The sequence below is a fragment of the Aulonocara sp. 'chitande type north' Nkhata Bay genome, linkage group LG18, assembly GCF_057382095.1.
Source record: "Aulonocara sp. 'chitande type north' Nkhata Bay isolate Kocher_YH1m ecotype deep benthic linkage group LG18, A_spYH_male_GT1.1, whole genome shotgun sequence".
Taxonomy (NCBI): Eukaryota; Metazoa; Chordata; class Actinopteri; order Cichliformes; family Cichlidae; genus Aulonocara; species Aulonocara sp. 'chitande type north' Nkhata Bay.
Window position 1 is genome coordinate 2,726,237 of NC_141361.1, and position 26,313 is coordinate 2,752,549.

At 43.4% G+C, this 26,313-nt stretch overlaps 1 protein-coding gene across 1 annotated transcript; it reads right to left on the reverse strand.

Annotated features, from left to right (window-relative positions):
• Nucleotides 1-16,313: 16,313 nt before the first annotated feature.
• LOC147307624 (uncharacterized) lies at nucleotides 16,314-20,646 on the reverse strand. The gene is made up of 4 exons (XM_086271927.1): nucleotides 19,565-20,646; nucleotides 17,485-17,796; nucleotides 17,278-17,352; nucleotides 16,314-16,924 (listed from the first exon to the last, which is right to left on the reverse strand). Exons 1-4 carry the CDS (start codon nucleotides 19,701-19,703, stop codon nucleotides 16,791-16,793), a joined length of 660 nt encoding a protein of 219 aa, XP_086128053.1. The 5' UTR covers nucleotides 19,704-20,646; the 3' UTR covers nucleotides 16,314-16,790.
• Between the last annotated feature and the right edge of the window lie 5,667 nt (nucleotides 20,647-26,313).

A 26,313-nucleotide genomic window follows, 5' to 3' on the forward strand; every position in this document is an offset into this window, starting at 1 on the left:
CTACACGGCTCCTCTGGGGCCTCCGACAGCCATTTTTCCCTCAAAAGTCGGAGAGGGCCTCGGACCACATGTCCGAAAACCAACTGCGCGGGGCTAAATCCCAGCGACTCCTGTTTAGCCTCCCTAATGACAAACAACAATAGGGGCAACCCCTCATCCCACTCTTTACCAGACTCCAAACAGAACTTACGTAACATAACTTTGAGAGTTTGGTGGAACCTTTCCAAAGCACCTTGACTTTCAGGGTGATATGGACTGGATGTAACGTGCTTAGCATGTAGTTCTTTAACAACCTGTGCAAAGATTCTGCACATGAAGTTGGTGGCTTGGTCCGTTTGAATGATTTTCGGCAGCCCAAACACAGAAAAGAATTTAATCAAAGCTTTAATTACTGCTTTGGCTTTCACCGTACGCAGCGGAATGGCTTCCGGAAATCTCGTTGCTGAGCACATTACAGTAAGAATATACTGATGACCGGCTTTTGTTCTCGGCAACGGTCCCACACAGTCTAGTATTACCTTTTCAAAAGGTTCACTCATTATTGGAATAGGAGTTAATGGCGCAGGTGGAATGGGCTTATTGGGTTTGCCCACCAACTGGCAGGTGGCACAAGATCGACAGTAAGCAGCTACATGTTTTTTTTAAGCCAGGCCAAAAGAAATTGCCCAGCACTCGGTAATAAGTTTTATTTATTCTGAGGTGCCCAGCCATGCCGGCATCATGTGCTAAGCTTAGCACCTGATCACGATGCTGAGATGGTACCAGCACCTGTGTAACACTTGATGTTCCACTCTGATCAGAAGACCACCACCTCATTAACACGCCATCCTGCAGGAAAAAACGGGGAAGGGTGCTTTCCCCAGCCGTGACAACGGCTGCAAAACAGGAACTCAAAGACTTGTCGTTTTCCTGAGCGCTTACCAAAGCGTCTTTATTCACATCGCCGCTCAATGCCGGTATTAAGTTTAGCACACTGTATTTATCGCTGTGGAGCAGGGAAATTATTTTACTGCTATTGTTAAATAATCATCATCATTACCATTGCATTAATAATATAATCTGTAGTATGATCATTGCTTTAACAATGTAACAGATAGCTTTAAGATGGCCTTAAGATGTTTATGCATACGGTTATCATATTAACCTTGTATTCCAGATGCAGTTTTAACTATTTTATACATATTGCATATCTGTGCTTATTTTGAGTTGATGTTCGGTTCATTAAGGGTCTTAAGCTTCACTGGCATGACTGTCCAGGTGATACATGCTGAGGGAAATTAGAACATAGAAGGAATTGCAATACATGCTTAAAAAACACTTATATCAGGTCATTTTTATATTAAGCTTTTAGTATATTGCATTCAGAGGTTTAAACAGTGTGTCTTTCAGAAAGACTAAAGTCACAGGCTGACAGGAAGCTGCAGGCTTGCAGAGAGTTTGCAGAAGTGAAAGCAGAGTCTAAGTTATTCTGAGGAGCTGGCTAGACGAGGCTATTTGAATTACTAGGTTATTCAAATTGTCTGTTATACTTTTATATTCTTTTATTAAGCTTTCATTAGAGGTTCTTGATTAAAACATTTATTCAACATAGTACATGTAGTTTCAGTTAGGTTATTGTACATAAGGAGGAGCCTCTGTTCTGGTGAAAGGTCAGAAGTGCAACGGGTGAGATGAGAGAGCATTTAAGGACGAGACACAGACAGTTAGTAGGCGAGAGGTGACATAGAGGCTGAGTGAGGTCAACACATACACACACACATTAGTTAGATTTATTTATAGGAGAGAGGTTAGTCATGTCTGGTTGTAACTACGAAATTGTCTCGGTAAAAGAGGAACCGTTCCTTGTTGTCTCTGAAAATAAGGAACGAGGTCTTGCACGATGAGTGGCTGAACAGGAAGTCAAAAGGTTGACTGGAGGAATCGGCCATGAAAATAGAAGATGATGTTTTTTTAAACTGTGTTAAAAGTCATTGTGGTTTTGATTTGACGTATGTATATATTCTGTCTGTGACGTATGAAGGGGCATCATTAATTCAAACCCTGATGCTATAAAAATCTGTGTATGCTTTGATTAAGTCGAAGATCAATCCCTGTCTGCGTACAGAGTGGTCTTCCCACGCGTGTATTCATTAAAATCAATTGTTTGACCAAGCTCTTGGACCATGGTTGTTTGTACTCTCCTTCCTCAATTTTTGAACCTTAACATCCCCCACACTGTCTTTCTCCCGTACAGAAGGTTTTTGCTCCCCAGCCACAAATGTATCTGAGATACTAACCACATCAGCAAATTTACACGCTTGCGCCCGCGTAACAGTGCAAACGGGAAAAACTGTCGCTTTTGGATCAGCTGCAACAGGTGTATCCATCACTTCAGGCGGTGGAAACACTTTCCCCCCGGCCAAATCGTTGCCCAAGATAAACGACACACCTTTGAACGGCAACTGTCGTCTGAAGAACACTCATTTCAATTCCCCACACCAACACATCCGTGTGGCAGGCGGTTTTATCCGTCAGTGGCAACACATCATCTAACATAAAAGATTGATGTGCCCCGGTGTCTCGGAGAATGGTGATAGGAACCCTGTCCTTCTCTTCTCCTGCCACCGAAACGAAGCCTTGGGAAAGGAAAGGTTTAAAAGAATCAGAATCAGAATCAGAATCAGAAACTTTATTGTCATTGTCATGAGAACAACGAAATTAAGAATGGTCCCCGATCATTGCATCATCCCTAGCAATATCAAAATATAAATAAAACAATAAAATTCAATAAATAAAATAGATAGAATACTTAAAATACTAATAAGATATAACAGTAAAACATTCACATACATTCCCACACACATGCTTCAGACCGTGCATAGATTAACACAAGAGTGGCGTGATGGACATTTTTTTGTAGTATTCAGATGTGTTATTGCAGTTGGATAACAGCTGTGTTTGAGTCTATTAGTCCTTGCTCTGATTGCCCTGTACCGTCTGCCTGAGGGCAACAGTTCAAACAGGGAGTGGCCAGGATGTGAGGTGTCTTTTATGATGTTTTGGGCCTTTTTAAAACAGTGGGCGTTGTGTAGAACTTCCAGTGTGGGGAGAGGGCAGCCAGTGATCTTTTGGGCGGTGTTAATGATCCCTTGGAGTGCTTTCCTCTGAGCCCCTGTGCAGCTAGTGTACCAAATACATATGCAGTAAGTTAGAACACTCTCAATGGTGGCTCTGTAGAAGGACACCAGCAGTCTCTGTGTGATGTTATTCCTCCTGAGAATTCTCAGGAAGTACAGTCTCTGTTGGGCCTTTTTCAGCAGCTCGGAGGTGTTCACACTCCAGGAAAGGTTCTCCTCTTTATTGACTCCCAGGAAGCGGAAGCTTGCCACCCTTTCTACACAGTCCCCATTTATGAATAGTGGTTGGATCTCTGCCTTTTTCCTTCTGAAGTCTATTATGAGTTCTTTGGTTTTTGAAGTGTTGAGGAGGAGGTTATTGGCCTTACACCATGACGTCAGCTGCTCCACCTCGTCTCTGTACGTAGACTCGTCTCCCTTGGAAATGAGCCCCACCACTGTGGTGTCATCTGCAAATTTCACAAAGATGTTGCTGTGGTGGCGAGGAGTGCAGTCGTGTGTGTAGAGAGAGTAGAGCAGTGGACTGAGCACACAGCCCTGGGGTGAGCCAGTGCTGAGACTCAGGGCTGAGGATGTGTGATGGCCAACTCTGACTCTCTGTCTACGGCCCGAGAGGAAGCTATTGATCCACATGCAGGTGCTGTATGGAAGCCCCAGGTCTTGTAGCTTGGCCACCAGTTTGTGTGGAAGGATGGTGTTAAAAGCTGAGCAGTAATCCACGAAGAGCATCCGCACATAGCTACCATGCTCTTCCAGGTGAGTTAATGCAGCATGGAGTGGGGACTCTACCTCCATCTCTGGGTCACACCCCTGCGTCTGATCAGGACCGATAGGTGGGGAAACTACTTTAATGAGCCCCACGGGTCCCTTAGACCCTCTGCGCTGCTCTTTCTTCCGCAGCGCAGGACAACTGGCGATCAGGTGACCAGACTCACGGCAATAAAAACATTCCCGCCTTTCGGTTTCCTCCTGTATCGCCCTTTGGGTCTGTTTAGGAGATTTTTGTCTCTTCTCCTGCTCTCCCCTCACTTCTCGTCCTGCCCCGGTTGAAAATGGAAAAGGGTAACACCACCTGGGTCTGGGTGCAATTCCCCCCTCCGGGGGCAAGGGTACCTAGACCCGGTTTGTAGAGTACGCTTGGGGAGTGTGATTGTGTGTACAGCGTCTCTTTATGTCTGTCTCCACGTTGGTTGAGTGTGGAGTGAGTGCATATGAGAGTATGAGGGTGGGAATGGATGTTTGTGTCTGTGTGTGCCTGTATGTCTGTGTCTATATGTCAGGTTGGGTATCAGACGCCACCTCTCTGGGGACATCTCAGGCCCTCCAAGGTTTGGAGGCCTATCTCCACCCACCACCACTTCCCCTGCCGGTGGCGGACTCCCTCAGGTGTCGGTGTGTTGGTGGTTCTTTGTGTCTGGGGGTGGGCGTCCGGGTACACACCGGCTCACTCCTTGGCGGCCGCTTGTCGGGGCCTGGGGCTCGCTCGGGCCCCTTTGGAGGTGGGGTGCCCCCGGCCTCTCGGCCTGGGGCTCGGTCACTCAGGCACAGCTGGGGGCCGGCGGAGCTCACGGGCGCGTCACTGCAACTCCCCCTGACTTCTGCTCCGCGGCTGCTGGGCGAGCCCTCATCTGGGACTCTCCTCAGCTCTTTCTGGAACAGTGGCGCGGCTGCCCCTCTGTTGGTCTTCCATGGTCTCTTGTGTTCTGGGGGCCTCTGGATGTCTGGAGTTTTGATCTCCTCCATACCCGCTTCACACCCTGGAGGACGGGGCTGTGGCCCCCCCACACTCCCTAGCAGATCATTACATGGAGAAACCTTTGGAATGCAAGCATGCTGATCCACACAGGTATGCACACATGGGTATTCACAGACGCGGACTAAAGCTTTCTTGGCTGCTGCCTCAAAGCACACTGTGCGCTGTCTATCTTGCGTGCTGCACAATATCGTTTATTATTTAGTAAATATTGATATCTATGACTAGCTAGTTTATTGTGATGGTGCTTTGTTTTCTCTATTATTATGTTGCTCTTTGTTGTTTGCTGTCTCCTCTGTTAGTTTTTTTTTGTTTGTTTTTTTTTTTTCTCCATACAGGTGACCCAGGAGTTCTTTTTTTTTTTTCTCTCTCTCTCTCTTCCCCCCCCTTCTCACCGTCTCTTCTCCCCTTTGGTTTTCTTTCTTTCTCTCCCCCTCTTTCTCTCATTCATTCCCCCTGTCCTATTTATAAAATAAAAAAAAAAAAAAAAAAAAAATGACAAAGGATGAACTGAAGCTCTGCCATCACGTAATGTCGCATACTGCTGTTTCTGATGTCATTTAAAGAAAAAAAAAAAAGAAAAAAAAAAAAAGAAAATGATTTTATGTGTGAGGGTGAATTCATCTGCTAAAACTGCTGCTTTTGCCAGGGACATCACCTTCTGCTCATTTAGATAAACTACCAACTGATCCGGGAGAGACTTTTTAAATTCTTCTAAAAGAACCAACTCCTTCAATCCCTCAATATCCTTCACTTTGCTGGCTTGCATCCAGCGTTCAAACAAGTGATGTTTCTCACGGGCAAACTCCACAAAGGTTTGTTCAGCGGTCTTTTTACTTTTACGAAATTTCTGACAGTAAGCTTCAGGAACTAATTCATACGCGTGCAGAATTGATTTTTTTTACGATATCATATTGGAGGCTTTCGTTAACGGAAAGGCTAGTACATACTTCCTGAGCCTTGCCGATTAACTTACACTGGAGTAGCAGCGCCCAGAACTCCTTAGGCCAACTCAATGCAGCTGCTATACGCTCAAAAGCGTTAAAATAGGAATCAACCTCGGACTCCCGAAACGGAGGTACTAGTTTAACATGTTTGGTGATGTCAAAACTTGGTGAAGCAACTGTGGATGTGTCAGGGCGACTCGAGGTAGGTGTGGAGGCAGCGGAAACAGGTGTCGAGACAGCGGCGGGCTTACGCTCCAACTCCAACGCTCTGACCCGGAGGTGCATAGCTTGCACCTCAAGCTCTTTAGCGCGAACCTCTACCTCCCTTATACGGAGGGTCAAACAGAGGTCCTCCGTAGACCCTACTGCCTGAGGCTCCTCAGCCGCCCCAGACCCCACCTCTGCCACATCCGACCCCGCCTCATCCGCATCAGGCTCCACCTCAGCCAACATGCCAACGGGTCCTTTGGCATCTGGCTCCAGCTCAGCCTCCGGAGCCACCTCCACGCCGCCCCTACCAGGCCGCTTTACAGCTGCCGTCGGGGAAGGGAGAATGCCCCGCTCCACCAAGCCTACACACAAAGCATCCCTCACCTCCGCTTTACGGGCATTATAGGACACTTTGATATCAAAAAAACTTGCTATAATAAGCAAATCCGCCTTTCTACACAACTCTATCTTATCCCAAGAAGGCGAGGTAACAAAGTCATCTAAAGAAAACTCCATCCTCCCACGCACCTCACTCTTCCCCACACACAAAAGAAAAGCAGACCGAACAAACCACAGACCACAAAAACAAGACAAAAAGGACGAGCCCCCAAATCATGTTACGACCCAGCTCAAAATGACCGTAACAAGAGCGGGGTGTCCCGTAACTTCCCACGCCCAAACAGCCAACCTTTGGAATACAAGCGCGCTGATCCACACAGGTATGCACACGGGTGTTCACTGCTCGTAGACTTAAATTACACCTTTCTTGGCTGCTACTTCGAAGCACATCTGTCCTGCGTGCTGCACAACAACATTGAATATTTAGTATTTACTGCTGTTTACACTTAGCTAGATTAATGCGATGGTGTTGTGTTTAGTATGTTGCTTTTTTTTTTTGTTTTTTTTGCTTGTTTTCTATTCTTCTCTCAACAGGTGATCCAGGAGATTTTTTATTTTTTTTCTCCCCCCCTTTCTCACTGTCCCTCTCCCCTTCTGTTTTTCCTTTCCTTCCTCTTTCTTTCTCCCTTTCCTATCTCTCACTCATGTCTGTCCCGTCTGTAAAATCTGAAAATAAAATATAATAAATAATAAAAACAAAGATCGACCAAATGGACCAATACGGCAATGCCACGATGATCCATTTGGCAAAGTAAATCCATTGGGTATCCTTGTTGGTCTTCAGACAACAATTCTGATGGCTAAAGAACCAAATGGGACAGGCAGAAAAAAAAAAAAAAAAACAGACACAGCCACAGCATCGGACTTTTAACAATAGTTTATTGACAACAATGGCACTCACAGTAGTGGGAGTGTATAATTTCGGGGTGAGCTAAGGCCAACACAACAAACAAAACTCAATCTAGGCTTCGGTTCCCCTCTGACCTGTTTATGGAAAAGAAAAGAAAGAAACAACACAGTCTGACCTCCCTGGTCTACAAACACAGGAGAAAAGAAGGCTTCCCAAAATAATCGGCAGCTCACCCCTACTTGCTCCGCACTTCACACACATGCCCGACCTTTTAACCAAATAGCTATTGCTACGGCTGCTCCGTCTGGACCTGAGGCAAGTGAAAGGGAAGTCTGCCACACCCCCCGCGCCGCAGCTGTTCGGTCGCCCTTTTATAGTCCATGTCCACAGCAGGAACCAGTTACATCAGGCCGCTCCTTAGGTCCACCAATCACAGTCGAGCCCCTGCACAGGTGAATTTGCATACACACATTAAGAAACAGATAACCCACCAACACAGGCACGTAACAGGGTCTAAGTGTACATGTTTCGCCATCTTACAATGCTGTGATTGCAGCCATTCCCCAACTCTCTGTGAATGGTGCTCTTGACCACTGATCAATGGTCATGACAATTTGCATGATCATGATGAACTGACCTCCAAGGCCAATGTTCCCTCAGTGGGCTGGTTTCAGTCATTATGCAAATTTACTGTTTATAAGATTTGGGGAAACCTGCAGTCAGCTGAGACTGAAGAAGTCACTCAGATGAGTGACGAAACGTTTCTCCCACTGAAAACGCTACGTCCAGATGAACAGAATCAACTTTTGGAGATTTAATTACCTGGATGATTGAGCATGCATCAAGACCTTTCTCCGAAGTCTCCCAGGTTTCTTTTGTCCGGATCCAAAATGGAAAAGCTCTCCTGCGGTGACTAGTTGCTGGCGACATGTCTCGAAGATCGCACACTCGGCGCTTGCCGAGGGTCCTGCAGCCAGCATTCTCCTGGAGTATTGCTTGTGGCCTCGCAGATTCACGTATCTAGTAGGTCCTGCTGAGGATCACCTGCCCAGTGTGTGGGAGTTCTCTGGTGGACATGGAGCTGTTCTCACAGTCTCACGAGTTCGTGCTCGGTGCCCTCTCCATGCTCGCTGTTGTAAGCTGTGTTCCCTCTGGGAACATGTCATGCAGAGAAGGGAAGCTCCACAGTCCTGCATAGATTGTTTCATATTGCCAGCACATATCGGAGAGGCTCGTGCTCGCTTTTATTCTCTAAGCGCACCAGCCAGCGACTTCCCGACATGCCTAAGGTTAATGTAGGGAAGGTGGATGCCTCACAGGCAATTGTAGAGTGTCCACAATTTGCTGTGTAGCCAGCTCCCTCTCTCACCAGCCAGGGGCTACTGGAGACAGCTATCAAGAGGACTTTGAGGCTGAGTCCATCCTCTATTCCGCAGGCTGCTACCTGTCCTATGGGCAGCCGGGTCATGTTTTTTGAGGGGATGAACAGGGCATTCACAACTCTGGATATTGCCCTCCCCAAGGACCTGGCAACGGTGACCTCCAGGTTTGGCACTGGTGTCGCTGCTGCCTGATTTTAAGGACCTGGTGTGCAGGCAGTTTGCCTCCCCTGGTGCTGTGCGCAGGTGATCCTCTGCCTGCAAGATATTTTCTAACATGCAGAGGCAGGAACAGACCTGTGGTCTGCTTTCCCCAGTGAATCAGACTCTTGCCCTGTTGGTTGCATGCCTAGCAAGGACTGTAATATTATGAACTCCCTGCTGGCTAGACTGCACAGGGTTATGTCTACCCAGGCCTGTCTAGCCAATACAGCATCCATTTTGTCCCTCTACCTGTGTCACCTGTCCAGTCAAGTGCAGAAATGTGCCAAGTCCCAGGTTCAGAAATGATCACCAGGGCTGCCTGACAAGGCTACCTACCAGCAGCCATTGTCGGCTCAGGGAAACCCAACTCCTGCAGCATGCTCTGTAAGCGCTATGAAGCCCAGGGTTTCCACGCTTCAGTCTGCTCCTGAGGCCTGGAGCCCTGGGGATCTCAGGGCCCAGCTGGAGGCCTTTCGCAGAAATAACGCCGGCATGCAGGAGAAACTGGGAGGAGATGCAGTTGGAGGTCAGGCCCCCTCCCTCATGACTTTTCCACGGACTAGAGCAACAGTCCCCTCCCCTGTCTGTGGACAGCGTGGGGCGGCTGGTCATCTCTGGGGACAGACCCTTGGGTCGCGTTCCCAGCATGGTCCCCACCTCCCAGCTGGCTACGCCCCCAGCCCCCCTCACCTGTGTGTGGAAACAGTCGATCCTCTCTGGGGATGGACCCTTGGTCACGTCACGACAGCCTTCGTCTCCCGGTCGGCTTAGCGTCTTGCTGGCTGATCATAGCGACCTGCTCCGTAAAAATGTTTTGTATGTAAAAGATTTTAATGAATGGTTCAGTATTAGTGCAAATGTTCTCACTGTAACTGAAACACTTTAGAAGATTTTAATGATCACAAAAACCAGATGTTGGTGGTGATATGATAATAAAGATAATAACACTCACCTTTCTCTGTGGATGTCCAACCAGGGTAACACACAACAATCCCAGCATGTGGGAACATCATCTGTGGGATGTTCTCCTTTAAATATCTGTGTTGATGAGATGAATAATGTGGACACTTGGATTGAGAAAGAACACAACAGTCAGTCGTCTTTGTCAGGTATGGAGGAAGGAAGGCAGCAGAAGTCTCGGCAGAAGAGAATATCCAAGCTAATGGACATCATCCCAGTGGCTCCTGGTGTTGTTAACAGAAAATACAAAGTTACTGTCACATAAAATATAAGTTTAGAGGAAGTTCAGAGAATTAGATCCACACCTCTTCTAGTGTCACAGTTACACATCCTCATCTTTCAGAACAAGAACTCAGCCTTCAAGGTGGATTTGAAACTGTTGCATTTAATGACACAGATCATATTTAAAATACACATACAGGTAAATTTATAACAGAAAGTTTAACCTCCACAAAAAAGTTCAAAATAAATGACCAAGACTGTGACAAATAAATCAGCACAGCATAGAAAGTTAGCTGTTAATATGAGAGCCTCAATTTTAATCTGTTAACTACATGTTAACATGTTGCAGCTCCAGCATTTATTGATTTATCAATTAAACTATTAAAATTAATCTTACAGTAATGAGTCTTTGTCCTTTATGAACTATTAGTTTATTAGATTTATATTTCCTGGAGTGTTATTCCCAGGAAAGATTAGGATGTCAGCCTCTCTGACTTTGTCTCTCGTGAACTCATTTCTAATCTTGTCCAGTGAAAGTCTGAACATCTTCAGTTCGGCCTCCTGTCTTTTTATCAGAGCCACAGGATCCAAACCAGACATCACAGCAGCTCTCACCAACATCCTGTAAACCTTCCTTTCACTCTGCTGCTGTCCTTCTGTCACAAATCACCTGACAGTCATTTAAAGTTAGCAGCACAGTGTGGCTGTGACAATGCTGCTCAAACTTTCCTAAATTACATTCCAAGTTATATACTGCTCAACAACATAAAGGGAACACTTGGAGTTACATTGTGTTGTTTAAGGGTTCCCTTTATTTGTTGAGCAGCATATATTAAGATCATTTAAGCAGATTACTGTGAAGGACTTTAATGGTTTGCTGATGGATTCGCCTCCATCTCCTGTGTTCTTGCTGTCAGGTGGATCCTTGTGATCCTGTAAACAGTGATGCACCTGAGAGTCACAGACAGACATGTGGGACACAGACAGACCTCTTCCACAGCAGATGTCTTTAGTTCACAGGAGGAAAAATACAGGTGTGATAATGACGGCTGCATTCCAGTTAGCAGAGGTCCTGCTTTGTGGATCAGAGTCAGTTTCAGCCTGCTGTGTTACAGTGGACAGCTACAAATAACAGGTGTAGCCTGAAAGGTCGATCAGATGAAGGTTATTGGTTTGAATCCATGTTCAGAGGTTGGTATCTATCTCTCTGAGATTACTTTTTTTTGTTCATAAAGTTGTTCTGAGACAAACTGCTGCTGCCTCCAGCTGACTGGTTCCAGGTGTTGCAGGTATGAATCCTCCTGATGGTTCAGTCTGAGAAGAACTGAAGTCAGAACAGTTTTAAAATGTTTGCTGGCACAAAAACACAACCTGACATCCAAGGTGAAATTCTGTGATTTAGAAGTGGAACTACAGAGAGGAGTGGTGATATCACGGCCACTGAACTGTGATTAAATAAATGTTTTAAAGAACAAACAGTGTGCTCTGTAGAGCTGTTTGATAGCCAGAATACACAGAAGTCCTGCTCTCACACTGACAGCAGTGATGGACACGTACAGCTTCATGATGGCTGCCAAACACACAAAGAACACGACAGGATCAACAACCTGTGAAACAGTTTTAGCAGTTTTTATACAAAATGTCATCTCTGTCATTCTAACTGTAAGCGATCATTAGCTAGATTAGCCACACGGTATTAGAGGGTTGTTGCTAGTTAGCGATGCTGCACACCTGTTACTCCCGTAGTCTTTATGCTTCAATGATTCCACAGGTCTCATTTTTTCTTATCCTATTTTAGACAGAGATGACATCAGCAGCAGACTCCACAGAGACCCAGAGTTACTGTTAGTATCTGAATTATATGGATTTAAACAGTTTTAGATTCAGTTCACACAGAGCGCTCTACAGCCTGCTAACATGGAAAGTTTAAATGAAATAAAGCACACTGACAAAAGGTTTGATAGAAGTGTAGTTTGTTCTTTTCATTTAATAACAGGGTCCAAAGTCCACATCATTATCTTTTTTTTTTTTTTTTTTGCCTGTCCCATTTGGTTCTTTAGCCGTCAGAATTGTTGTCTGAAGACCAACAAGGATACCCAATGGATTTACTTTGCCAAATGGATCATCGTGGCATTGCCGTATTGGTCCATTTGGTCGATCTTTATTTTTATTATTTATTATATTTTATTTTCAGATGTTACAGACGGGACAGACATCAGTGAGGGATAGGAAAGGGAGAAAGAAAGAGGAAGGAAAGGAAAAGCAGAAGGGGAGAGGGACAGTGAGAAAGGGGGGGAGAAAAAAAATAAAAATCTCCTGGATCCACATCATTATCAACAGCTACATTCACCCTGGGGAACAACAAGTGAACGTGACCATGAGGACCAAGCTGGGTTTCCTGGGTCCAGAGGTTTGAGAAATGTCCTCCCTTTCATTTATCACAGCTTCTGTTGACCCACGGAGGAAGACTCCTGATGTGTCATTTCAGAAACATCAGGAACTGAAGGTCACCGCAGGGATCAAGCAGAACTCGCAATCTTCACCAGCAGCTTCCTCAGAGGGAAATCTTCAGACCTCCACTAGACGCCCAAAATAGAAGATGGACAAATCTGCATTTCATGAGCAGTGTGATAGAGACCTTTACTTTGTGTGATGTTAGAAGTTTTCACATCATCCTCAGATGAAGCACAGAGACTCTGGACTTTTACATAATGATGTTATATTCAGTCCTGTAGAAAGTTATTTAAAATATATATTATCCTTTCTGGTTACTCTGGTATGAAGGACTCTGAATGACTTCATGGTAAAAAACACAATATTGGCAAAACACAGTGTGAGTGAATTCCAGATTCAAGTTTTTAGTTCAACATACAAGTGACGACCTTTGACCTTCATCAGGTTTTACTTAATTGTGTCAGAGAAAATCTCACTTCATGCAGCTGACGACATTCAGTGTTTAAAACAGAAGCTGTGCAGGTCTGAGATCAGCAGCTTTCTGAAACACCAAACTGAGTTAATATTTATGCTCCTATATAGTGACACAGTTACATGGATGTTTAATCCCTTTGACTTCTTGTCTTTAACTTTATCAATCAAACAGCTGCAGCTTCCACTGACAAAGAGTGAACATGTAGGATGATGTGTGTGATGTCACTGGGTGGTGCTGAGGGCAGCTCCTAAAATCACAAAGAGAGCAGAATCATCACAAACTGTGAAAGTTTATCCATCAAACCTGAAGTAAAGCTGACTCTTCTCTGTCCTCACACACTTCAGGATCTGAAGTTCTACAGTTCTGCTGACAGCTGATAGATGAGCTGTTTGTTAAAAAAGACAAAGTCTTATATACTAACACATTATCCAGTATAATATTTACCTTTGAGTCATTGCTGCTTTTAAATGGAGACCTCAAAGATGAGATGATGAGCAGGTTTCCAGTCCTGGTTCAGTCTGCTGAGTATTGGTCAACATATATTATTGATCTCTAAGGATGGAAGATGTACAGAGTACTGCACATGTAACTTTGTGAACAAGACTCATTAAGAATACATCAGACTGATTTTAAACCTGAATATTTCAAACAAAGTCAGTAGAGAAAAATCTATAAATAAATATACAGTCTGGAACAAAATCCCAGAAACTTCCTGTGATTAAATGACTAAGATTCAATTTGAGGAAATGAAGTTATGTGAGTTAAAACTGGTGAACGAGAGTGTTTTACATGGAATCACTTTTTCTGCTGTTAAATCTGTGTGTTTGATCCAGTCAGACTCTGATTCTTCTTCAGCAGCGATGCTGGAAATGAAATTAAGCAGCCAAAGCTGCTCAAATGTGATTGGTCAGAAACACAAACAGAGAGCAGAAATCTTGTCCTGTGATTCCAGATTTGACATATTCAGATACAAAATCAGTTTTTTTCTATCAGAGAGAAAAGAAGGTGACAGAAAGATGAGGCACCGTGACTGATTCATCCTCTATAAACATCCACAGGAAACTGATGGAAACCTGTCCAACAACATCAGCGTCCTAATGAGCCGCTGCTAGAAGGACAAAATCCTGACCTGACATCAGTCCAAGTGTCTGGTTAAATGTACTGAAAGGTGTTAAACAACAAGTGCTGCTGGAAGAGTTTTCATGAAGAGAACATTAACACTGTGAATGAGGGATGGACTTTGACTCAGTTTGACACAATCTGTTTTTCTTTCACTTTGAATAAATGTTTTTGTGGGACTGAGGATACATTTGTTTACATTTGGAAGTTTGATGTCATCTGTTCCTCTTGTTTCTGTCTTAAAACAGGATGAAAAATCTGTTTAAACAGAAATAAATCGAATTGAATTTCTGACAGCAGTAAATAAAAATGGTCCCTGAGCTCAGTATGTTTGTGACTCTGAGATGGAGGTGAAACATGTGAAGCTGGGCTGTGGTTTACTGCTCTCTTCCTGTCACAGACACTGTTTGACATCTGTTCATCTGTTGGTTTTTGTTCAGGCTGCAGGGATCATTTCTCACTGTGGGGAGCTCTCTTCCAACAGTTACAGTAGTAGGTGGCTGAATGATCGGATTTAACTTTCTCTATCTTCAACTCACAGCTGTTCTGTTTATTCTCAGCTGAAAAATCATCTTTCTGAGGATGACCATATGTTTTGTCTATGTCACCATTTGTTTTATCAATATCAAGTATCACTTTGAAAGTTTCATTTTCTTTCTTCTGGTACCAGTATATCCAGTCATAATCACACTTATTAATCCCTCCACAGCTGAAGGAGACACTTTGTCCAACTCTCCTGGTCAATGTTAAATCGTCCTGAATCAGCTGTTCTGCTGCCATGGTAACCAGTGCTGTAGAGACACAGACAGACAGATGAAGGTTAGTGTGACAGTGTTTGTTACAGGTTGACTTTGTTGGCTCCTGATTGGCTGGAAACACTCACCTGAACACAGACAGCACAGAGCAGCAGCTGGGAGGAAAAGCATTTTGTGCAGTGGTGTTTCCTCTGGTGAACCTGGGGAGAAGTGGCGCTCTGATGCAGCTGAGGCCAAACAAGGACGAGCTGTGAGATCAGACGAGGGCCACGTGGTTTCTAACAGGTCCTCAAAGCTCCCATCAGCCCCTGCGGCCCACAGATAAGACTGCTGCTGCTGATTGACAGCTCAGCTGAAGCTGCTGTGGTTTCATCGTCTTCATTTCAATCTGACAGCAGATCCAAAAATCTGGGTCACATGATGCACAAACACTCAGAAACATTCATGTTGCTGTGAATTTAGTAACACACACTGTTATCTGTGGTTTAACAGCTGTGATGAAAACACTAAATATAATGAAACTATTAATAAAAATACAAACATAAAAAATAATATTCTGTAAAAATCATTTAAAAGTTCATAAATTATAAACAAAGGACTTTAAAAGAATAAAATCTCATGAAACATAATTTATAGTCAAATTCTTTTTTCTTTTTTTTGTTTTTAAGGTTTTAGCTTCTGTGAAGCACTTTGAGATTTTTATCTTGAAAGGTGCTCTATAAATAAAGTTTTACTTACTTACATGTGGTTCGGTTGTGTGTTTAAAATATGTTTATCTTTGTGAATCAAAATGAATAAATAATATTCACAGCATCTCATTTTTAATTGTCCTGTTTTATCGACGACGGTTTTAAGAATCATTAAAATGATGATCATCAATTCTAATATCTATAAACAGTAATAAAAACAGGGCTGTGTTTCACGTCAGCTTCATTTATTTGTAGCCATGGTTAGATTTCATCTGCAGCAGGCAGTCATCCACCTTTACACACACATTTACACAACAGTACAAAAGTACTTTTTGATTCCTGAAAGAGAAATAAGACAAATGTTGCCTTTGTATCATCTCTGATATGGAAGGGATCATTTGAAGATGTGAGTGAAGGACACAAATATTTGGATCTGGTGTTGTTCTACATTTTAGGACTAAAAGACAGAAGGAAGAAAGTGAAAGTGACTGTGCGAGGCGTTGAAGTCATGAAGTCAAGTGGAGGCCGCTGACTGCTGTTACTTTCTGCTGTACAGGTTCAACAGGGACTCACAGTCAGCCTGCTAGAACATTTGGATGAAGAGAAAAAGGAGGAAAAAGACTTTGAGGGACAAATCCAATAAGATCAGCATGTTTTGAATGTGGGAATACAACAGTTTCCTCCACCATGACACACACTGGAGCCTCTTTTTGCTCACAGCTTCACTGTTTGTCTCAAAGTTCAGTTTGGAGGCCAAAATTGTTGCAACACATTTGTAAGTTTGCACTAATTTCACTGTGTGACCCTTAATGGATGTAATGAAAGAATCAGTCAGTGAAATATGAAGCTGTGCTGTAAGTTTGGATACAGTCAGTTTGTGCTTCACTCACACGGGTTGTTGTTGATCACACAATGAAAGTAGAATCAAACTCTTCATCTTCAAATCTTTATTGTTCACACAAACACAACTACACTGTTTGACATTTGAAAATCAAAGTGAAAACTTGTGATAAAAATATTCCTGATGGTTTTTGTTACTACAATAAAAGTCACAATAAGCACAAAAAGAATTCTAACTCAGAGCAACAATACATGTAAAGATGTATTTATTTCAGACGATCTTCTAACTGTTGAAGAAAAAGGCAAAATAAGCTCAACACATCATAACTAACATTTGTGATCAAAGTGATGAATGAGATGAATTGATGAGATGTGATGGTGAGAAAAGGCGAGCAGGAAACAGTCAGTCAGCATGTGTTCAGTTGGTGGACGCTCCCTTGTTTGTGAGCATCATCAGCAGAGAGAGTCCACAGCAGTACACCAGACTCTTCACTATCAGCACTGTGTACAGCAGGCAGAGCAGCTTCACCCTGCACTGAGACTGGAAGGACACTGAAGGACAGACAGACACAAAGAGACAGACAGACAGTCGGGTTATTCCTCTCAGATCAAGGAGAAAAAGTCCAAATAGAAACAGTCACAGCTTCTTCTTCAAGTGGATGAATTGATGTAGTGTTTGTGTCCACTTGGGGGCAGAAGAACTCCACAAGCAGCTAACAAACTGATCTCTGACATATTATGGTCTGTCTGCTGTTTGGTGCTGAGCAGCTAGTGTACAGTGGCTTTATCAGAGCTTGTTGGATGAAGATTTGATCAATTAGTGCAACTTTAAGAGCCTAAACTTGTTCCAGCTGCCTCATTGGACATTGGAGCTGTCCATGCAGAGAGGCAGCAGGTGATCTTACAGTCAGCTGGCTGCAGAGCTGGCAGGTCTGCTGGCTCTCTCTCTGGAGGACAGGAGGCTGCTGGAGCTGGAAGCTCTGAAACAGAAAAGGAGTCAAATGTTTGGAGCTGCAGTGAGAAATGTCAGTCCTCTGCTGCTCTGCTCTCTTTGACAGCATCTCCACATGAAGCTGAATCACTGCTGAACACAGTCACCAAGCCTTCATTACCTTGTTGTGTTCGGGCCTCCACTGTGCCCCCCTCGTGCTTCACCCAGCAGCTGTATTTATATGTGTCAGAATGGCTCCCATCAAGCATCCTGATGGCAATGGTGCGTCCCGCCTCTCTGAGCTCCAGCTGCTCTCCCTCAGCAGGGGGCAGCTCCTCCGCTTCTCCGCCGTTCTTCTTCTGTCTTTTCCAGGAGAACTGGACCAGAGGAGGAAACATGGCTGAGGCCACACACAGCAGGGAGCTGTTCCCCTCCAGGTGGGCTCTGGATGCTGCTGGGTACACGCTCACCACGGGCTTCACTACCTGCTCATCTGAAGTTTGACAGCAGCAACAAGCAGCACAGACACACATTCACACAGTCAGCAGCAGCTTCCAGCACTGCACTGCATTCAGTCTGATCCTGGAAACTACATGGACTCTGATCACTAAACTACTCATCAGCACAAAGTTCACTACATACACTGGATTCAGCTTCATATCAAACACAGTCATCACCTCATGTCATCATGGCTCACATGAGCAACACTCAGCATGGTTTTAAAAATAAAAACTTTAGTTGAAAATATATCCATTTGTCTTGATACAAGTGAAAATGTATTTTCCATATTAGTCCTTACAGGATTTCTAACAGAGATCCTCTTCTGTATAAAAATGCATTAATCTTAATTCATAATATTTCGCACTAACAAGGAAATAAAAAGTAATTCCACATAATTTAATTCATCCAAGAAAATTCACATTCTTGTCACGTATAATACAATTTATTTTAAAGACCATATGTTGTTTTTTCTTTATTTCTTTTAGTTCAAAAATTGGAAGAAAACTACTTTGATAAATGAGTTACAGCTAAGGCGAGCCGTGTGGAGTGAGAGAAGAACCCAAAGATGTAGGCGCTGACTCAGATGAGAAGAGTGCGCTTTATTGACACTGGGTGAAAATGCAGAGTAACACAAGGACAGGAACTAACTACAAAAACCTGACAGCATGACGCGCAGGATGATGTGCGGGATAATGCTAGGGTGAAACACAAAATAACACATCGAGGTAACACAGACGGACCAGTGACGAACTCAAGAAAACACACAATAAATACATATAGGGAAATAAGGAAACTGCACACAAGAGCGAGACACGGCTGAACCAAACTGACATTCCTTCAACTTTTTCTCGGTGTGATTTCATATATATTATATATTATTGGGCAATAAATATACATTTTTCTTAATACAACTGAAATGATATATAAAACATATTATAATAAATAACATACTTGTTTTACAAAGTGAATGATGCTGAACTATTTTATTACAATGATGACAAGACCAGAACATTAGTTTTGTTGTTGCTATACTTTTTAAAAATATGTGAATGTATCACTGCACACATTTAAATGCAATTAATATGAAATTTATAGTAGAGTAAAACAAATTTATTAATCCGTGTTTATGATATAATATCTAAAGAATGTGAAATTATTTTACAAAGTTGTGTTTTCTGCCAAAATCTTTGAATTTTGCAATTAAGACAAATCAAACAAGCAAGAAATACTGAAAGACTGTAACAATCTCATATTTTATCCTGCATTTTTAATCACATTTTACACAAATTTTAAATGTCTCAGTTTTTATGACAATTAACATATTCATATATATATATATATATTTTTTAAAAAAAGACTGATTGAACCAGGAAAATGTCTCTTTGACAATTATCAAAAACCATGTCTACATTTTCACTTCAGCATTATTTATATTTACAAATTTACTGCTTCGAGATTACTTCTAATGTCAAATATGATCTTGTGTTAAAAACCAGCAGAATCACTGAGAGGATCAAATCCTAAATATTTGTAACATCACTAATATTTGCAGAAATAAAGAATAACTTTAGTTGTTCAGTGAGATTTCAACATGTTTTCAGAGATTATTGAGCTTTTCTTATGTAACAATGGCTGCAGATGAATTCTCTACTAATGATGAAAAACTAACATGTAAAGCCTGAAGCAGCACAAACTGACTTTAAACACATTTTCAGCTTCTACAATAAAACAACTGAAGGAAAATAAATGTTTGTTCTTACCTGTTACAGACAGTTTAGTTCCAGAGCCAAAGATGAGGTACCATCCCACTCCCACAGTGAGACAGACTGCTACAAAAACCTGTCTGCTGTTGAACGTGTCAGCTGAGGTGAATGAGTCCAAATGAGGAAGCAGGATCATATTTCAGCTCCATGATGTGTTTCTCTAATGTTCATATCAACATGACTGTCTCTTCTTCTCTTTTCTTTTAGCCACACTAGCAGCACGGCTCTGATGTTAATGTCAGTCTGTTGGTCAGTCCACTACTTTAGTCCACATGAAAACAGAAAATCACTATATAAGCACCAGTCCATTTATCCCATCAATGATGCACCACTACAATGAAACATGCTGCTGATAGGATCATGGTTTGGCCCATCTGGCTCACCATCATTATGAGTTTTGAATTCTAGCAGCAAATTGTAAAGAAAACTATCAGAACATCTGTCTGTGAACTGAATCTCAGGAGAAAGTGGGCCATGCAGCACCACAGTGACACAAACCAGTCACGTTTGTTCTCTTTGTTCCAAATAATGGTGAAAGAAAAAGAATCCAGTGAATCCAGCGAGTGATGTGATGAGTCTCTGATGTCTTTCTGATGTGGTTTTGTTGCGTCCTTCAAACCACACCTGGTGTATTTTAGAAGAGAAACATGTTGGTCTGCACAGGCTCTTCTATTTTCAGCACTGACAGGATTTCCTTTGCTGTTTCTTCTGTCCTGCACATTTTCCTCTGTTTTGTGCAGCTTGATGGAGCTTCTGTAAAAAATAGAGTCAGAGTTATTTTTAGTGGTGCAGAGCAAAGAGATGCTTCAGGGATGCTTCTGAAATGTGCTGTGGCATGTCTGCTGGAATCATCAGTGTTGTACTGAGTGGCCTCAATCAGCTCCAGCAGCCTCGTAGGAACACACAGCGTCCATGCCTGCTGTTAAAAATAGAGCTTTGCAACAACCGAGTCCAACAGAGTCCAACAGAAATGGTGTGAAAGAGCTGGAAGTTCATGTGAGAAAATCCAACATGTCAGAATTAAAGCTGCTCTGTGTCAAAAATGGAGTCAAATTCTTCCAAACTGATGTGCTGGACTGATTATCAGTTACTGCAGGTGCTCCAGCCGAGGAGGAGCAGGAACCAGCAGAACTGCCAAACCCCACCGACACACATCACACACACCACAAATGCCACACTCACAGAGAGACAAAGATAGAAAACAGAGGGAGGAAAGATCGATGGTGGGTAGGCAGCAGAGGATCAGGGGACCATAACACCATCTTACACAGTTATTAACTAATGAGCTCATTGACTAATCTGAAACATCACTTTGATTTTTCTAACAGCTTCATTGGAAGTTCAGCTCACAGTGGATCTGCAACATGAGCAGCTGAAGACCTTCAAGAGCTGAACTTGAAGTTTAAACACACAGTTGTACAGAAACTGTGGCAAAATGGTTTAAACAACATCTAGTTATCAGAGTGACCGTCACAAATCTGATCTCAGCTCAATAAAAAAACAAAAAGTTTCTGATGGAAGAAAAGTGACAGAGAGGCTGAAGTACTTTCCCCTGTCATCACATCTTTGAGCGGGTAAAAGGATTTAACATCCAGCCTCATGTGTTAGACCCAGATTTGTGGCATCACTGTAAGAAAAGAGCTTTTTCCCCATGTGCTCGTAGTAAATCATCTTTATTTTTCATCAAAGTTATAATCAAAGTATGATCCTGATCAATATGTTAAATAATAAATGTAGTAAGTAAAATAACTGCTGATCTTCTGTAAACACAGTGATTGGTGACGACCTACCAGAGGGAGGAGAGGTGGGGTGAGTGAGCACTTATCAGAGCATAAATTGGAGCCTCAGAGATGTTCAGGTTCTGTTTCCAGCAGTTCTGTGTGATGAGCAGTTCAGATGATCGGATACCAGAAATTCACCTTTGGAAATTCTGGCAGAGACACCAGAGACATCAAGCAGCTGCCCAGACAGTGGACTTACAAATTCATCATGGATTTGGCTCCATCTCTGCTCATCATCATCATCATCTTTGCTCTGTTGGATTATAATTCTAACGGTTTGGACTCCCATCATTCTACTGGTGGATTGCAGCTTCTCCCAACACTGAGAAGATCTGGGGTCTCGCTGTTTTCCTGAAGTATCGAATATTCAAGGATTCCTGCTTTCCTGTTGGATTGTTTCCATTAGCACAAAACACTGAGATGAAACAAAATTCAGCACAAGATCAGCTCATTCTCTCCTCCAACCTCTCTCATCCTTTAAAATCAGCATTAGCTCAGAGTAGGTTAATGAGATAATTATGATTGATGTGATTTTCTTATTATTTTGTGACTGTTATTATCATTTAATTCTGCCTCTGCTTCTCTCCTGCCAAATAAAGTAAAATATCCTGTAATTACAGTCTAAATTGTGGACATACCCTTTTTAAACCTTTGTGAAACAGTAAAGGTAAATATAAGAATATTAATCATTTTATTATAAACAGTTCTTAGAGGTTACTCCGGGCCTTTAAATATAACTCTGTGGCGTGAATAAGGCACGGCGGGACCACGGAGCAACGTTCAGAGCCAACTTTATTTAATTCACGTCACACCACACACACACCAACCCCTGAGTCCCCGTGTTTTAACACGGCGGGCGTGATTGCGGATGCCGTGCAGGTGCGTCCGCACGGCACCGCAGACCACGCCCCACCACAAACTCTCTCTTGGGACTGACTGTTCAGGCCTCTGACATCAACCCTGTTACTAACAAGTTCCACGATCTAGGGGGGGAGCTGTCATACTGAGGGGACTGGTAGGATTTGACCTGCAAGGCTACTCAGCTCTTTGTTTCTTGTCAGTGGACAGAGGGACAACACCTGGACTTTGGTCATTAGAGCTGGGCGAGTCCCCTCACCCACACCGGCTCCATGTGAACTCTACAGACCAGCTTAACTATAAATCAGCTGTGCAGATGTGAAACTGGTGATCGTTGCATCTCCACTTTTTACTGTGTGCATGCTTGTGTGTGGTACTTATGTGGCTGGGGTGAGTTTGTTACCTTTGTGGTGGGGAGCCTTTCTCGACAGTCTCCAAAAGTTGATTCTCTTCATCTGGACGTAGCGTTTTCAGTGGGAGAAACGTTTCGTCACTCATCCGAGTGACTTCTTCAGTCTCAGCTGACTACAGGTTTTCCCAGTCTTATAAACAGTACATTTTCATAATGACTGAAACCAGCCCAGAATCTGTTGTCACTGCTTTCACCTTACTGCACTGTAAATAAACGCACTGTCTTTATTTCTGAGCTCCGTGCCTGAGTCCACTCCTTAACAACCGAGACACCCACTGAAGGAACAATGGGCTGGGGGGTCAGTTCTTTCATCATAATTCTCATGATCATTGATCAACAACCACTGATCAAAGACCATAATTCATCACTGATCATTCATTCTTTTCATATAGTTATCGATGTCACACACTGCTCCAGACTTTTAATTCAGCCGATTTTTTTGTCATTCAAATATTTTAAATGTTTTTTTAAAAATCCAGATGTAACCCTGTGTTTCTGAGCTCAGGTCTTCTATCTGGTCCTCACAGGGCAGCTATTACAAACATGTGATTTATAGAATATGATGCTGGATATTAAACAGAATGTATTTAAAATTAGATCTACCTTAAACATATGCAGCAGTAATATTAATTCATTTAACACTGATGGGAAATATTTTTGTAATATAGGCCCCCTCCTTTGAATCGAGGAAGGGGTCTGTTACGACCCGGCTCGAAATGACCGTAACAAGAGCGGGGTGTCCCGTGACTTCCCATGCCCAAACAGACACAGCCACAGCATCGGGCTTTTAACAATAGTTTATTGACAACAATGGCACTCACAGTAGTGGGAGTGTATAATTTCGGGGTGAGCTAAGGCCAACACAACAAACAAAACTCAACCTAATCTTCGGTTCCCCTCTGACCTGTTTATGGAAAAGAAAAGAAAGAAACAACACAGTCTGACCTCCCTGGTCTACAAACACAGGAGAAAAGAAGGCTTCCCAAAATAATCGGCAGCTCACCCCTACTTGCTCCGCACTTCACACACATGCCCGACCTTTTAACCAAATAGCTATTGCTACGGCTGCTCCGTCTGGACCTGAGGCAAGTGAAAGGGAAGTCTGCCACACCCCCCGCGCCGCAGCTGTTCGGTCGCCCTTTTATAGTCCATGTCCACAGCAGGAACCAGTTACATCAGGCCGCTCCTTAGGTCCACCAATCACAGCCGAGCCCCTGCACAGGTGAATTTGCATACACACATTAAGAAACAGATAACCCACCAACACAGGCACGTAACACCCCCCACCATAAGAATTAAACATCCACTGCATGTTTAATTCCTACCTGTTTACACTGCTCTAGATAGGGCATCAGCGAGGACATTATCGAGGCCCTTTTTATGGCTAATTTGTAAGTTGAAGTCTTGTAAAAGGAGGGACCAGCGCATGAGTCGCACACAGCCACCATCACCCTCCTGCTTTCCGAGGTAGGTGATGGTGGCTTTTCCAAACTCACATTTGGTCAGATTTACAGTGAGCGATGCTTCCTCGAAACGCTTAAAAACAGTTAAGAGGGTTTGGAGATGATTGCTCCAGGAAGCAGAATAAATGACCACATCATCTAAGTAGGCCTCACAGTTAGGGACCCCGGCCAAAACCTTAGCCAATGTCGCTGGTGCATTACGCAAGCCAAAGGGCATCACGGTATACTGAAGGAAGTGATCGGGGGTAACGAATGCAGAGATCTCAGACGCTCTTGCAGTTAAAGGGACCTGCCAATATCCCTTTAATAAATCCAATTTGGTCACATAAGTAGCGGATCCCACCCGATCAACACAGTCATCCATCCTAGGTAATGGGAAAGAGTCTGCTTTAGTGGCCACATTCACCTTTCGATAATCCGTGCAGAATCGAGGTGTATTGTCAGATTTGGGCACTAACACACATGGGGAGCTCCATGCACTAGCACTTGGAACGGCTAAGCCATGCTCAAGGAGGTAATTGACTTCTCTCTGCATTATTTCCCTTTTTACTGGATTCACCCGGTACGCATGTTGTTTAATTGGCTTATGCCCCTCCACATCAATGTCATGACTTAAGACAGTCATTTGGCGCGGGTGATCAGAGAAAAGTGACAAGTTATTTTTTATCAGAGTAATGATATCAGTTTGAGCAGTTTCAGGTAAATCGGCAACAAGTGATTCAAGATCATTTAAAATTACTGAATTTTTCAGCCCACTACCTAATGCAGCATCATCCCTCCCAGATAATCCGTCATCCGACAGTTTGTAGGTGGGGAGGATGGCAACAGCGCACACCGGGGGCGCTGTTGTATTTTGCTTACGGGGATAGAACAGTTTCAACGTATTCACATGACAAACCCTGGTTTTTCGCCGCCGATCTGGAGTGCGAATCACATAATGGTTATTGTCGAGTTTATATTCCATACTGTAAGGACCAGCAAACTGTGTTAGTAAACTGGACCCTACCACAGGCAGTAACATCAACACCTTCTCCCCTGGTTGAAAACTTCTATCCACAGCTTTTTTGTCAAAACGAGCCTTCATTTTAGTTTGCACTTGCTTTAAGTTTCCCCCGGCTATTTTCCACGCTAGGCGAAGCCTTTCTCGAAGCTGACTCACATAGTCATGTACACTACACGGCTCCTCTGGGGCCTCCGACAGCCATTTTTCCCTCAAAAGTCGGAGAGGGCCTCGGACCACATGTCCGAAAACCAACTGCGCGGGGCTAAATCCCAGCGACTCCTGTTTAGCCTCCCTAATGACAAACAACAATAGGGGCAACCCCTCATCCCACTCTTTACCAGACTCCAAACAGAACTTACGTAACATAACTTTGAGAGTTTGGTGGAACCTTTCCAAAGCACCTTGACTTTCAGGGTGATATGGACTGGATGTAACGTGCTTAGCATGTAGTTCTTTAACAACCTGTGCAAAGATTCTGCACATGAAGTTGGTGGCTTGGTCCGTTTGAATGATTTTCGGCAGCCCAAACACAGAAAAGAATTTAATCAAAGCTTTAATTACTGCTTTGGCTTTCACCGTACGCAGCGGAATGGCTTCCGGAAATCTCGTTGCTGAGCACATTACAGTAAGAATATACTGATGACCGGCTTTTGTTCTCGGCAACGGTCCCACACAGTCTAGTATTACCTTTTCAAAAGGTTCACTCATTATTGGAATAGGAGTTAATGGCGCAGGTGGAATGGGCTTATTGGGTTTGCCCACCAACTGGCAGGTGGCACAAGATCGACAGTAAGCAGCTACATGTTTTTTTAAGCCAGGCCAAAAGAAATTGCCCAGCACTCGGTAATAAGTTTTATTTATTCTGAGGTGCCCAGCCATGCCGGCATCATGTGCTAAGCTTAGCACCTGATCACGATGCTGAGCTGGTACCAGCACCTGTGTAACACTTGATGTTCCACTCTGATCAGAAGACCACCACCTCATTAACACGCCATCCTGCAGGAAAAAACGGGGAAGGGTGCTTTCCCCAGCCGTGACAACGGCTGCAAAACAGGAACTCAAAGACTTGTCGTTTTCCTGAGCGCTTACCAAAGCGTCTTTATTCACATCGCCGCTCAATGCCGGTATTAAGTTTAGCACACTGTATTTATCCCTGTGGAGCAGGGAAATTATTTTACTGCTATTGTTAAATAATCATCATCATTACCATTGCATTAATAATATAATCT

Excerpts from the sequence above, each read along its gene's own strand:
- LOC147307624 (XM_086271927.1), bottom strand. The coding sequence starts at position 19,703 with ATGATCCTGCTTCCTCATTTGGACTCATTCACCTCAGCTGACACGTTC. Across the intron at positions 17,353-17,484 it reads GGAGGCCCGAACACAACAAG|AGCTTCCAGCTCCAGCAGCC; the intron begins GTAATGAAGGCT and ends TTTCTGTTTCAG. Across the intron at positions 16,925-17,277 it reads AGCTCTGCAGCCAGCTGACT|TGTCCTTCCAGTCTCAGTGC; the intron begins GTAAGATCACCT and ends TCTGTCCTTCAG.